The sequence below is a fragment of the Oncorhynchus masou genome, chromosome 11, assembly GCF_036934945.1.
Source record: "Oncorhynchus masou masou isolate Uvic2021 chromosome 11, UVic_Omas_1.1, whole genome shotgun sequence".
Classification (NCBI taxonomy): domain Eukaryota; kingdom Metazoa; phylum Chordata; class Actinopteri; order Salmoniformes; family Salmonidae; genus Oncorhynchus; species Oncorhynchus masou.
The window spans coordinates 24,860,181-24,872,763 of record NC_088222.1 but is presented as its reverse complement, the minus strand read 5'-3'; the positions used below and the strand labels follow the sequence as shown (position 1 = coordinate 24,872,763).

Here is a 12,583-nt window from a genome sequence, read left to right as displayed (position 1 = left end):
AGCTAACATAATGACAAGAAGTTGCGAATGACCAGTGCAACAGTGTTCTATTGAGGCGCTTGCTAGCATCTTTTCTCCAGGCAACAGGTCTCCCAGAGCAATGTAATATGGTTGGGCTTAGAGGCTAGTGCTTGCCAACGTGAGCTGCTTCCCACTGGCCAGCAGTTGCCTCCCACCGGGTAGCAGCATAACATGTCGCTGGCGGTAGCTAAATTGGGCAATTTGTTCAATCCTACTTGATTTTATTTAGAGTAGGATAACATCCGACACGAGAAATAACTTGTAATATTGGTATTTGATACTACTGTAGTCACCATGTGGATGTCATAGTGATACGGTCTACTGCCCAATGGTGTCATGACGTTGCCCTCTTTGGGTACAGCAAGCCCCATCGCCTCTCCCTGTCTCCTACACCCAGGCTGTTGTGGTCAGAGAGAGGTCATAAACTCCCGGAGGAGATTATCTCCTCATGGCCACAGTATAGAGACAGAGTGAATTTTCATAGAGGACAAAGGAATTTCTTCCACCTCACCGAACTGGAGAACCGAAGAACATTTATCTTCTGGAGAAGGTATAAAAGATCGGTGAAGAATCCAGCTACAAACTGGTCCGTCAGGGACAATTTTGTGAAACTCATGGGAGACAATACGGCAACATTACCATAACGCTGTTTATATAATAGCCTCAGATATGAGATTTACATCTAATTGCTGTATAAGATGAATGAGTGAAGATGATACTGTTTGTAAAATTGTGTAATGTGATTTTGGACTGTTTAATGAAGGAAACTCCAATTCCCTTTTGAATCAGAGGACCGCCCATGAGCACAGTTAGGAACCGACGTCATGAGACAGCCTTTTTCTGCTCTCCCGAATAAAACCCCCACTTTGAGAATTTCTCAACAGACCATGTTTCCCTCAATTACGAGAGGACAAAGGTTGCAGACCAGCCTACCTCGATAACGAGAGGGCCAAGGTTTGAGTAGATGGCTGAATCTATTAACCATACCACATGGTTAAACTCTTAGACTATTGATACCGACAGAATAAGAACAAGTCTTTGATACTCGTCGAGTTACTAGTCTGCAGCTAGGAATTCGGTATCATTGAACGCGAAGACCGAAAACCGCCGAAACATCTATCCTATAATGACATGAATGAATGTCACTCTGAACTTTCCATTCTAACCACGATACAGAGAGAGAGAGGACGGACACTCTCCAACAGAAACAAACTTTTCAACAGAGACCCAGACGACACACTGAGCGTAAATATATATATTGATTGCAATTGTTCCCGAATGAGTGAGCATTCATGGGCAAAGGATTAGCATTTCAATTGTTATAATTATTAACTCTGTAGTGACTTCTTAGTCGACCCCCACTCCCCTTTTATCTAACAAGCTGCCATACCGGTTTAGCCCACTAGGGCACAGTCCCCTATCATTTCTTGTAACCATATTTACTTTGTTTGTGTGTGCACTTCTGTGATTGTTTAGTTAGCTAATAAAAAAATGATTTAAGACAATTGATGTATCAAATCAAATTGTATTTGTCACATACACATGGTTAGCAGATGGTAATGCGAGTGTAGCGAAATGCTTGTGCTTCTAGTTCCGACAATGCAGTAATAACCAACGAGTAATCTCACCTAACAATTCCACAACTACTACCTTATACACACAAGTGTGAAGGGATAAAGAATATGTACATAAAGATACATGATTGAGGGATGGTACAGAACGGCATAGGCAGGATGCAGTAGATGGTATAGAGTACAGTATTTTAAAGAGATTTTGCAAGCTCATCTAAGTGTGTGGAAATTGCTTGCTTCAGTTCCGCGGGTACAGAAATGTCTCCGATTCCAGATACATCTTCGGTCTTACTTACACAGTCGTCCAGCAGGGGAAAGTTTGCGAAGTTATCGTTCTCTGTTCGTCGTTTCCATAACGGTAGCTTTTTTTGAAAAGCCTTCAGGTTTTCCTCCGCTTCGATGATGTTGACTCCTCCGCCCTGCATCTATCATATGCTGTTGCTACTCTGTTCTTTATTTTAGTCTTATAATTATCTATCCTAATGCCTAGTCACTTTACCCTGCCTTCATGTACATATCTACCTCAGATACCTCATTCCCCTCCCTGCACATTGATCTGGTACTCCCTGTACATACTGTAGCTTTATTCTTGTATATCTTATTCCTCTTGTCTAACTCTTTTTATTTTTACGATTATTTTTTAATTCTGTATCACTGGGCTCGTATGTAAGCATTTCACGGTTAAGTCTACACCCGTTGTATTCGGCAGATGTGACAAATACAATTTGATTTGATTTACTTGATTTGAGCATTAGGAGCAACCCATGGCGTCAAAAACACTGTGTCTGAATCTGAAGTCAAATTGGTAAAACCGTGAGCTCTTGTTGCATTTTTCACACTCAACCACTTGATCATTCCTTCAATCCTCTGTACTGTATACAGCAACACTATTTACATATTTTCCAACTCGATTGACAAGGTATGTTCTCTTTCCAAAAAAATCCTTTAGCAGATGTTAATTCAATAATGTGTGTGAGAGGAATCCAGGAAATGAGTGAGAAAGAGAGAGAGCGATGGAGACAGAGACAGAGAGGGAGAGAGGCGTAAACAGCTCCTAACTGGCACTAGCTCAGCACTTAAGATAATGATGCTCTTTGAGAGGAGGAGAGAGGTGTACATGTGACTCTCCATCAGGGAGTTTTCATTTGAACAGTTTCTCTCTTTGGAAGCCTTTCATGGCCTCTCTCTGGTGCAACTTCCCACAGTGACATGCTATTGAAATGGATGAAGGCATTTGACCGATTAGCTCTTACAGCATTCAGCACATCTCAGCCAAGACTAGTGCCAAGCATTAAACAGTCAGCCTCTGATGCAATTTATGCACCTTCAGTGCATGTGGTCAAGCAAGTGTGTGTGCTTGCACTTAGTTGTGCATTGTTCTCAGGCAAGGCGCACAATTCTGTTGGCAAGGATAGCTCTGCAGGTGCGCATTGATATGACCACATCTACCAGTGTATGTGGTGTGTGTGTGTGTGTGTGTGTGTGTGTGTGTGTGTGTGTGTGTGTGTGTGTGCACATGTGTTTGTGCGTGGCATGCTCTATATGCTCTCACCGTCTGCCACCTCTAGCTGAGCCTTGGCCAGGATGCTGCCGGCCACAGTGAGGGCCTGGCAGGTGTAGAAGCCTGCATCAGAGCGCTGTACGGAGGAGATGGTCAGCTCTCCACTCACTGCCACTGACACACGGCTGTCTCCCTGCGCTGGCTGGCTGGGGAACAGCAGATCCTGGTGAGATAACATAGATTCATTATGAAAAACGGCATGGTGTTTAGTCCTCTGCTCCATAGAAAACATGGCGAGATTCAATGTAGGCCCAAATGTTGACGTTAATAGTATGAGTGAATAGTAAATCATAACTGTACTGTGCAGTTATGAGTCATAATTGCTGTCAGTGACAACCTTGGCAATACAATGTTATATTACAGTGTAGTCCCATGCACGGTACATGTACAAGGCAAGAGCAGACTGCATTAACGAAAAAGCACCAACAGGTCAAACCAATCATCTGAAGCCTTGCTCTATTTTACTCCATTTCCATTCTCAGTGTGTGTTCATTACTGACTAGGATGTTATGTCCTTAGTCCTCCTATTCACTCACTTATCCTAGAAATGTGTGTGTAATTCAGTAGTAAGGGTTTGGGGTCCTCTATCTGCTCGGAGTGGTCAGTAATTTATACTGTGGGTGAGATGCAGTCAGCCCTGCCAGTGATGATGCCCTGCACTACCGGTCTTGAAGTTAAGTGAGTCCTCACGACCGCTCACACATAGCCTTGAAGTCTTTGCCTCTTTCGCTTCAATTAGATTTTGTTCCCATTCCGCTACCTGAGAGCAGACAGGCGGAGGGGAAGGGAAGGACATTAGCCTGATCCCATTATGCCTACCAACTAATGCAGCAAATTAATGTAATTTCTTGTGAAATAAATTGCTGGTCAGAGCCCTGCAAAGTGGACTGATGATTCACTTCATTATGTAACTGTCACCAGGCTCGGGAATCCGGAATGCCCTCTCTCGCTCCACGGCTCTATCCACTATCCAATCAGGACCCAACCTTCATGTCTCAATTAGGTAAACAAGGACAAGGTTATTTTTGTTTATGTGCATTGGAGGAGGCCAACACACTAAGGGGAACTCATGTATGAAAGCACACAGACATTCAACAAGCACACAGTTATTCAAAAAAGGGTTTCTTACCTGGCTGCCCTCTCGTTGCCAAAACACAGTGGGTTGGGGGTTGCCCTTGGTCTCACAGGGGAAGGTGGCTGTGCGCCCTTCAGCCACAATCTGGTCCCGGGGTCGCACCACAAACAGGGGAGCCTCTGAAGGTCAAAGTTCAGAGATGTGAAACTGTCACCACAGCACAGCAGGAACACATTTAGAGAAAATGATGTTCATGTACACAAACTAAGCAAGGAGCGCTACAGGTTTCAGCTACAAGCTACAGGCTGCAGGGAACATGCAACAGGTGATTGTCTAGTAGTCTCTCTTAAGAGCCATTACTTCAGGTAACAGACCACAGAAGCCATAGTTCCAGCTGGCCTCAAACCTGCATGAATGAGACCAACTCATGAGCACGGCTGCTTTAACACACATTCTCCCCTTCTAGTCTCTACATCAGAACTACTGCATATCAACTACTATGTCTTGATACTGTTGGAGAAACAAAGGGTTTTCAACTAACTTTATAACACAACTAAAAGGAGGGCAGGGTTGGGTGGTTCAAAGTAAGGAACTAAATGTGCATGTATTAGTACTGTATTTTAAATAATCAGGTGTGAATGTGTGTTTTGCGTTTATGGGTGTGTATGTATCTAAGTGTAGGAACATTTACTGAGCCCTTTTAAGCATGTGCCTTTGCGTGTGTGTGTGCATGTGTGTATCGTTGTGTGTGAGAGAGAGAGAGAGAGAGAGAGAGAGAAAGAGAGAGAGAGAGAGAGAGAGAGAGAGAGAGAGAGAGAGAGAAAGGGAGAGAGAGAGTAATGCATGCACAATGGGATCAGGTCTTACTTACCAACAGGGCGAGCTGGTGAAAGAACAATGGTGTGGATGGGTGAGGACAAAACACAAGACCGAGAGGAGAGGAGGAGAGGAGAGGGAAAGAAAAATAAATGAAAATCAGAAATGAATGACATATGGTGTTGGGTACAAAAGTCCAGCAGGTACGGATGAGGAGAGTGGGGTTCAGTCACCATGGCAGGTGATGGCATGGGGCTTAGGTAAAGGAAATAAACCTGGCATAATCTTGGGTTGGAAGGGTTTTATAGTAATACAATGTTCACATTGTCTTATGCACAGTCACAGATGTGGAAACATCATAGCATCACCACTGACACACTGTGCTTATGTACAAACAAACAAAGGCAAAATCAGAAAGCTGAGTTTCGCCTGCCCTTACCCTCTTCAACTCAAATACCCTTAAAATACCCTACCAGAATCTCACTGCACCAGTTCTATTAGCATCCCAGTGGAGAGCGATGCAGGGTGTGTAGCACAATTGGTTCTGGTTAAGTTGCTCATCTTTGTGTGGAGGCTAGAGGTCCTGGTGTAAAGAGTGTAAAGAGAGGGACTGAGCCCAGCTCCAGGCTCACATCAGGGGGGCAATAACAGTCTCACGGACTCACCCTGCTGAGACTATTACCACAGCTCCATGACTGGTGTATGTCTGTCTCCTACAGTAGCATATACTCACCCCTGATGGTGAGGGTAGCCGAGACCTCCACTTTGCCCACACGGTTCTCAGCCACACAGGTGAAGGTGCCCTGGTCGCCAGCCGATGCCTTCTTGATCCTCAGGAGGAAATCCTCCTTCTCATAACGGACGTCATATCTGAGGAAGAAGGAGAGAAGAGGTTGACATTACACAAGTCAAGCATGCATGCCAGAAAAGCAGTCCACTTCTGGGACATTTTAGAGTAAAGCTAACATAAAATAATAGGCTGTGGAGATAAGGTTGTTCTGAAAAATAAAGCAAGGTTTTCTGAGACACTTAAAACTCTCCGCTGCAGAGAGACTAAATTCTGCTACAGAGGAGGAGGAGGAGAAAGGGGGGCAATTGTGCAAGGCTGAAAGGCAAGGTAAAATGAAAGGTGCTTTCAGCTGGAACCCTGACTGTTCCTCTATTTCAATATTTATGAAGAGGAGGCACCCACTGTGGCGTGTGTGGGAGTGTGTGTGCTATGAGTGAGTGAGTGAGTGAGTGAGTGAGTGAGTGAGTGAGTGAGTGAGTGAGTGAGTGAGTGAGTGAGTGAGTGAGTGAGAGAGAGAGAGAGAGAGAGAAAGAGAGAGAGAGAGAGAGAGAGAGAGAGAGAGAGAGAGAGAGAGAGAGAGAGAGAGAAAGAAAGGGAAAGAGAAAGAGAAAGAGAAAGAGAAAGAGAAAGAGAAAGAGAAAGAGAAAGAGAAAGAGAAAGAGAAAGAGAAAGAGAGAGGCTGTCTAATCCCAGAGCCGGCAAGGTGGAAAAATCTTCAGTTCTGCCCTTAACCCCCACAACAACTGCTCCTCGGGAGCCGATGAGGTGGAAGTCGATTAAGGCAGCCAGAGCAGGGCTAACAGTTCATCACTCAGAGAAACACCAGTCCTAACAGAGCAGGGCTAACAGTCCATCACTCAGAGAAACACCAGTCCTAACAGAGCAGGACTAACAGTTCATCACTCAGAGAAACACCAGTCCTAACAGAGCAGGACTAACAGTTCATCACTCAGAGAAACACCAGTCCTAACAGAGCAGGGCTAACAGTCCATCACTCAGAGAAACACCAGTCCTAACAGAGCAGGTCTACCAGTCCATCACTCAGAGAAACACCGGTCCTAACAGAGCAGGTCTACCAGTCCATCACTCAGAGAAACACCAGTCCTAACAGAGCAGGTCTACCAGTCCATCACTCAGAGAAACACCAGTCCTAACAGAGCAGGACTAACAGTTCATCACTCAGAGAAACACCAGTCCTAACAGAGCAGGGCTAACAGTTCATCACTCAGAGAAACACCAGTCCTAACAGAGCAGGACTAACAGTTCATCACTCAGAGAAACACCAGTCCTAACAGAGCAGGTCTACCAGTCCATCACTCAGAGAAACACCAGTCCTAACAGAGCAGGTCTACCAGTCCATCACTCAGAGAAACACCAGTCCTAACAGAGCAGGGCTAACAGTCCATCACTCAGAGAAACACCAGTCCTAACAGAGCAGGGCTAACAGTCCATCACTCAGAGAAACACCAGTCCTAACAGAGCAGGGCTAACAGTCCATCACTCAGAGAAACACCAGTCCTAACAGAGCAGGTCTACCAGTTCATCCCTCAAGGGCAGAGGGTTTGACATGGCTGCAGAGCATAGAACATTATGGAGCTGGACTCTACCCTCTAAGGGGCCTTCTCTGGCCTCTGAAGCAGACAGACCAGAAGACGGTAAATCTGTCCAGTCTTCCATAATGTCTGGACATGTGAGACAAGCAGAGCACTGAAACAGAATGAGGGGGGTGGGGCCCCAGATACAAGAGGTGAGAAAAGTGAGGGGGAGAATATCGATAGAGCTTTCTGTCCGTTCGGACAGTTGGTGTGTCTGTCTGAAACTTGTGAAGACTCCAGTCACGTCACGTCTCTGACCCACATACACACCTCCCCGGAGGGCTGGTCTGGGAGGGATGGGGAAAGAGAGGGCGGGAAGGAAGGAAGGAAGGAAGGAAGGAAGGAAGGAAGGAAGGAAGGAAGGAAGGAAGGAAGGAAGGAAGGAAGGAAGGAAGGAGAAAGAAAAAAAGGCAGGTCTGGAAGTAGGGCATGTTTCTGGAATCAGGGGGAAGGATAGACAAAGGAGTGAGCAGGGAGTAGACAGAGAGACAGCCAGATGGAAGAACAGCCAGATAGACACTACTCTATTCTACCCCAGTCTGAGAGAACATTCCTCACGGCCACTTCCTGTCTCGGATACATGATCCTGCTGAACACACAGATTGAAGCCACCACTATCTTAATTCTCTCCCACACCACTACTACTTCAGGGTACTTCCTTTAGAAATACACACTTAAAGTATATCATGGACTGAAACATATATTTCCTCTCATACAGGTCCCAATAGGGTCAAAGACATCATATTGGATTTGACATTGGCAAACTGTGAAAGTGTTTTCAGTTACTGTGAAACTAGCCAGGCTAACAGAGTAAAGCCGGCTGCTGGGAGGGACAAAGAGTTATGGTAAATGTTGTTTTATGCTGTGGACCTAACCACATTGTGACTGTTGTGACACCAAGCTAAGGACTCTAACCTCAGACTACCCTGCATGTCTAAAGCCAGTTGTGTAAATGGATTATTGCTCTGGACAGTTGTCCTGATGGCCACTTCAATTAGATTATGATACATAATAGTGGCCTAAATATATGGTATTGCTAGAGCTTAGGTCTTGTGAAGAGTAGCTATATATATATACAATGACTATATATGAGTCTAGCTAGAACGGGTAGAATACTTTCATAAATAATTCATACCCCTTGATTTATTCTACATTTTGTTGTGTTACAATCTGAATTCAAAATGGATTAAATATATTTTTCTCTCTCACCCATCTACACTCAATACCTAATAATAACAAAGTGAAAACATGTTTTTAGAGATTTTAGCAAATGTATTGAAAATGAAATACAGACATATCTAATTTACATAAGAATTTACAATCCTGAGTCAATACATCACCTTTGGCAGCGATTACAGCTGTGAGTCTCTAAGAGATTACACTCCTAGATAGTACAATATTTGCCCCTTATTCTTTTAAAAATGATTCAAGCTCTGTCAATTTGGGTTGTTGATCATTACTAGACAGCCATTTTCAAGTCTTGCTATAGGTTTTCAAGTTGATTTAACTCAAAAACTGTAACTCGGCCCCTCAGGAACATTCAATGTAATCTTGGTAAGCAACTCCATTGTGCAATAGGCATTGTGTTTTAGGTTATTGTTCTGCTGAAAGTTGAATTAATCTACCAGTGTCTGGTGGAAAGCCCACTGAACCAGGTTTTCCTCTAGGATTTAACCTGTGCTTAGCTCCATTCCGTTTATTTTTATCCTGAAAAACTCACCAGTCCTTTATGATTACAAGCATACCCATAACATGATGCAGCCACCACTACAGTATGCTTGATAATATGAAGAATGGTACTCAGTGATGTGTTGTGTTGGATTTGACCCAAACATAATGCTTTGTATTCAGGACATAAAGTTAGATTTACTTTAGTGCCTTATTGTAAAAATAATGCATGTTTTGGAATATTTTTATTCTGTAAATGCTTCCTTATTTTCACTCTGTCATTTAGGTTAGTATTGTGGAGTAACTACAACGCTGTTAATCCATCCTCAGTTTTCTACTATCACAGCCATTAAACTCTGTAACTGTTTTACAACCACCATTGGAATCATTTTGAAATCCCTGAGAGGTATCCTTCCAATCCAGCAACTGAGTGAGGAAGGACGCCTGTATATTTCTAGTGACTGGTCCTATTGATACACCATCCAAAGAGTAATTCATACGTTCACCATGCTCACAGGGATATTCAATGTCTGTTTTTTTTAACCTTTCTTCCAATAGGTCCCCTTTTTTGCGAGGCATTGGAAAACCTCCCTGGTCTTTGTGGTTGAATCTCTGCTTGAAATTCATTGCTCGACTGTGAGTCCATGAAACTTATTATTTGACTTGTTAAGCACATTTTTTACTCCTGAACATATTTAGGCTTGCCATAACAAAGGGGGTGAATACTTATTGACTCAAGACCTTTCAGATTTTCATTTTTAATTAACTTGTAAAAATGTCTAAAAACATTATTCCACGTTGACATTATGGGTTATTATATGTTGGCCATTTCAAATTCAGGCTGTAACGTTATTTATTTTTTAAGTCAAGTGGTGTGAATACTTTCTGAAGTGCATTCGGAAAGAATTCAGACTCCATGACTTTTACCACATTTTGTTACGTTACAGCCTTATTCTAAAATTGATTAAATCATTTTTTCCCCTCATCAATCTACACACAACACCCCATAATGACAAAGTAAAAACAGGTTTAAAAAATGTTTATAAAACATGCAATGTCACATTTACATAAGTATTCAGACACTTTACTCAGTACTTTGTTGAAGCACCTTTGGCAGCGATTACAGCCTTGAGTCTTCTTGGGTATGATTCTACAAGCTCGGCACACTTGTATTTGGGGAGTTTCTCCCATTCTTCTTTGCGGATCCTCTCAAGGTTGGATGCTGAACATTGCTGAACAGATATTTTCAGGCCTCTCCAGAGATGTTAGATCGGGTTCAAGTCCGGGCTCTGGCTGGGCCACTCAAGGACATTCAGAAACTTGTTACTCTTGCATTGTCTTGGCTGTGTGCTTAAGGTCATTGTCCTGTTGGAAGGTGAACATTCGCTCAAGTCTGAGGTCCTGAGCACTCTGGAGCAGATTTTCATCAAAGATCTCTCTTTACTTTGCTCCGTTCATCTTTTCCTCTATCCTAACTAGTCTCCCAATCACTGCCACTGAAAAGCATCTCCACAGCCGGTTGCTGCCACCACCATGCTTCACCGTAGGGATGGTTCCAGGATTCCTCCAGATGTGAGGCCAAAGAGTTCAAACTGGGTTTCATCAGACCAGAGAAGCTTGTTTCTCTTGGTCTGAGAGTCCTTTAGGTGCCTTTTGGTATACTCCAAGCGGGCTGTCATGTGCCTTTTTACTGAGGAGTGGCTTCTGTCTGGCCACTCCAACATAAAGGCCTGATTGGTGGAGTACAGCAGGGATGGTTGTCCTTCTGGAAGGTTCTCCATTCTCCACATAGGCACTCTGGAACTCTTTCAGAGTGACCATCAGGTTCTTGGTTGACTCCCTGACCAAGGCCCGTCTCCTCCAATTGCAAAGTTAGCCGGGTGGACAGCTCTAGGAAAAGTCTTTGTGATTACAAACTTCTTCCATTTAAGAATAATGGAGGCCACTGTTTTCTTGGGGACCTTCAATGCTCCAGAAATGTTTTGGTACTCTTCCCCAGATCTGTGCCTCGACACAACCCTGTCTCAGAGCTCTACGGACAATTCCTTCGACCTTATGGCTTGGTTTTTGCTCTGACATGCACTGTCAACAGTGGGACCTTGTATAGAGAGGTGTGTGCCTTTCCAAATCATGTCTAGTCAATTGACTGTACCACATGTGGACTCTAAGCAAGTTGTAGAAACGTCTCAAGGGTGATCAGTGGAAACAGGATGCACCTGCACTCAATTTCGTGTCTCATAGCAAGGGGGCTGAATACTTATGTGAATCAGGTATTTCTGTTTTTCATTTTGAATAACTGTAAAAACTTTGTCATTATGGGGTATTGTGCATTTCCGAATGCACTGTATATCATCGAAAATCAAGAGCTTGAATACTAAAATATAGATACAGAAACACAGACAAAAAGGAGGAAGTAGAGTAAAGAAATTGAATTACGTGCATCATCCACTATGTATACAAAGATATGTGGACACCCCCTCAAATTAGTGGATTTGGCTATTTCATTTGGCTATTTCAGCAACACAGTTGCTGACAGGTGTATAAAATTGAGCACACAACCAGGCAATCTCCACACACAAACACTGGCAGTAGAATGATCTTGCTGAAGAGCTCAGTGACTTTCAATGTACAGTTGTGGCCAAAAGTGTCTTTAGATATTTTTGTCAGATGTTACTATGGAATACTGAATTATAATTACAAGCATTTCACAAGTGTTAAAGGCTTTCATTGACAATTACATGAAGTTGATGCAAAGAGTCAATATTTGCAGTGTTGACCCTTCTTTTTCAAGACCTCTGCAATCCACCCTGGCATGCTGTTAATTAACTTCTGGGCCACACTGATGGCAGCTCATTATTGCATAATCAATGCTTGGAGTTTGTCAGAATTTGTGGGTTTTTGTTTGTCCCCTTGAGGATTGACCACAAATTCACAATGGGATTAAGGTCTGGGGAGTTTCCTGGCCATGGACCCAAAATATTGATGTTTTTTCGCCAAGCCACTTAGTTATCACTTTTGCCTTATGGCAAGGTGCTCCATCATGCTGGGAAATGCATTGTTTGTCACCAAACTGTTCCTGGATGGTTGGGAGAAGTTTCTCTCGGAGGATGTGTTGGTACCATTCTTTATTCATGGCTGTGTTCTTAGGCAAAATTGTGAGTGAGCCCACTCCCTTGGCTGAGAAGCAACCCCACACATGAATGGTCTCAGGATGCTTTACTGTTGGCATGACACAGGACTGATGGTTGCGATCACCTTGTCTTCTCCGGACAAGCTTTTTTTCCGGATGCCCCAAACAATCGGAAAGGGGATTCAGAGAAAATGACTTCAGCAGACCAATCCCTGTACCTTTTGCAGAATATCAGTCTGTCCCTTTATGTTTTTCCTGGAGAGAAGTGGCTTCTTTCTGTACTGGTGGTGCCCCGATCCCACAGCTGAATCAACTTTAGGAGAAGGTCCTGGTGCTTGCTCGACTTTCTTGGGCGC

The 12,583-nt window shown here is 43.6% G+C and overlaps 1 protein-coding gene across 1 annotated transcript in view; it reads right to left on the bottom strand.

Annotated features, from left to right (window-relative positions):
• Positions 1-12,583, bottom strand: part of LOC135547835 (roundabout homolog 2-like) — a 149,752-nt gene that overhangs the window by 38,757 nt on the left and 98,412 nt on the right. The window contains exons 6-8 of the mRNA XM_064977063.1: positions 5,778-5,914; positions 4,283-4,407; positions 3,145-3,316 (exon numbers count right to left, since the gene is read on the bottom strand). Of these exons, the coding sequence (XP_064833135.1) occupies positions 3,145-3,316; positions 4,283-4,407; positions 5,778-5,914 (434 nt within the window). The remainder of the gene's footprint in view (positions 1-3,144; positions 3,317-4,282; positions 4,408-5,777; positions 5,915-12,583) is intronic.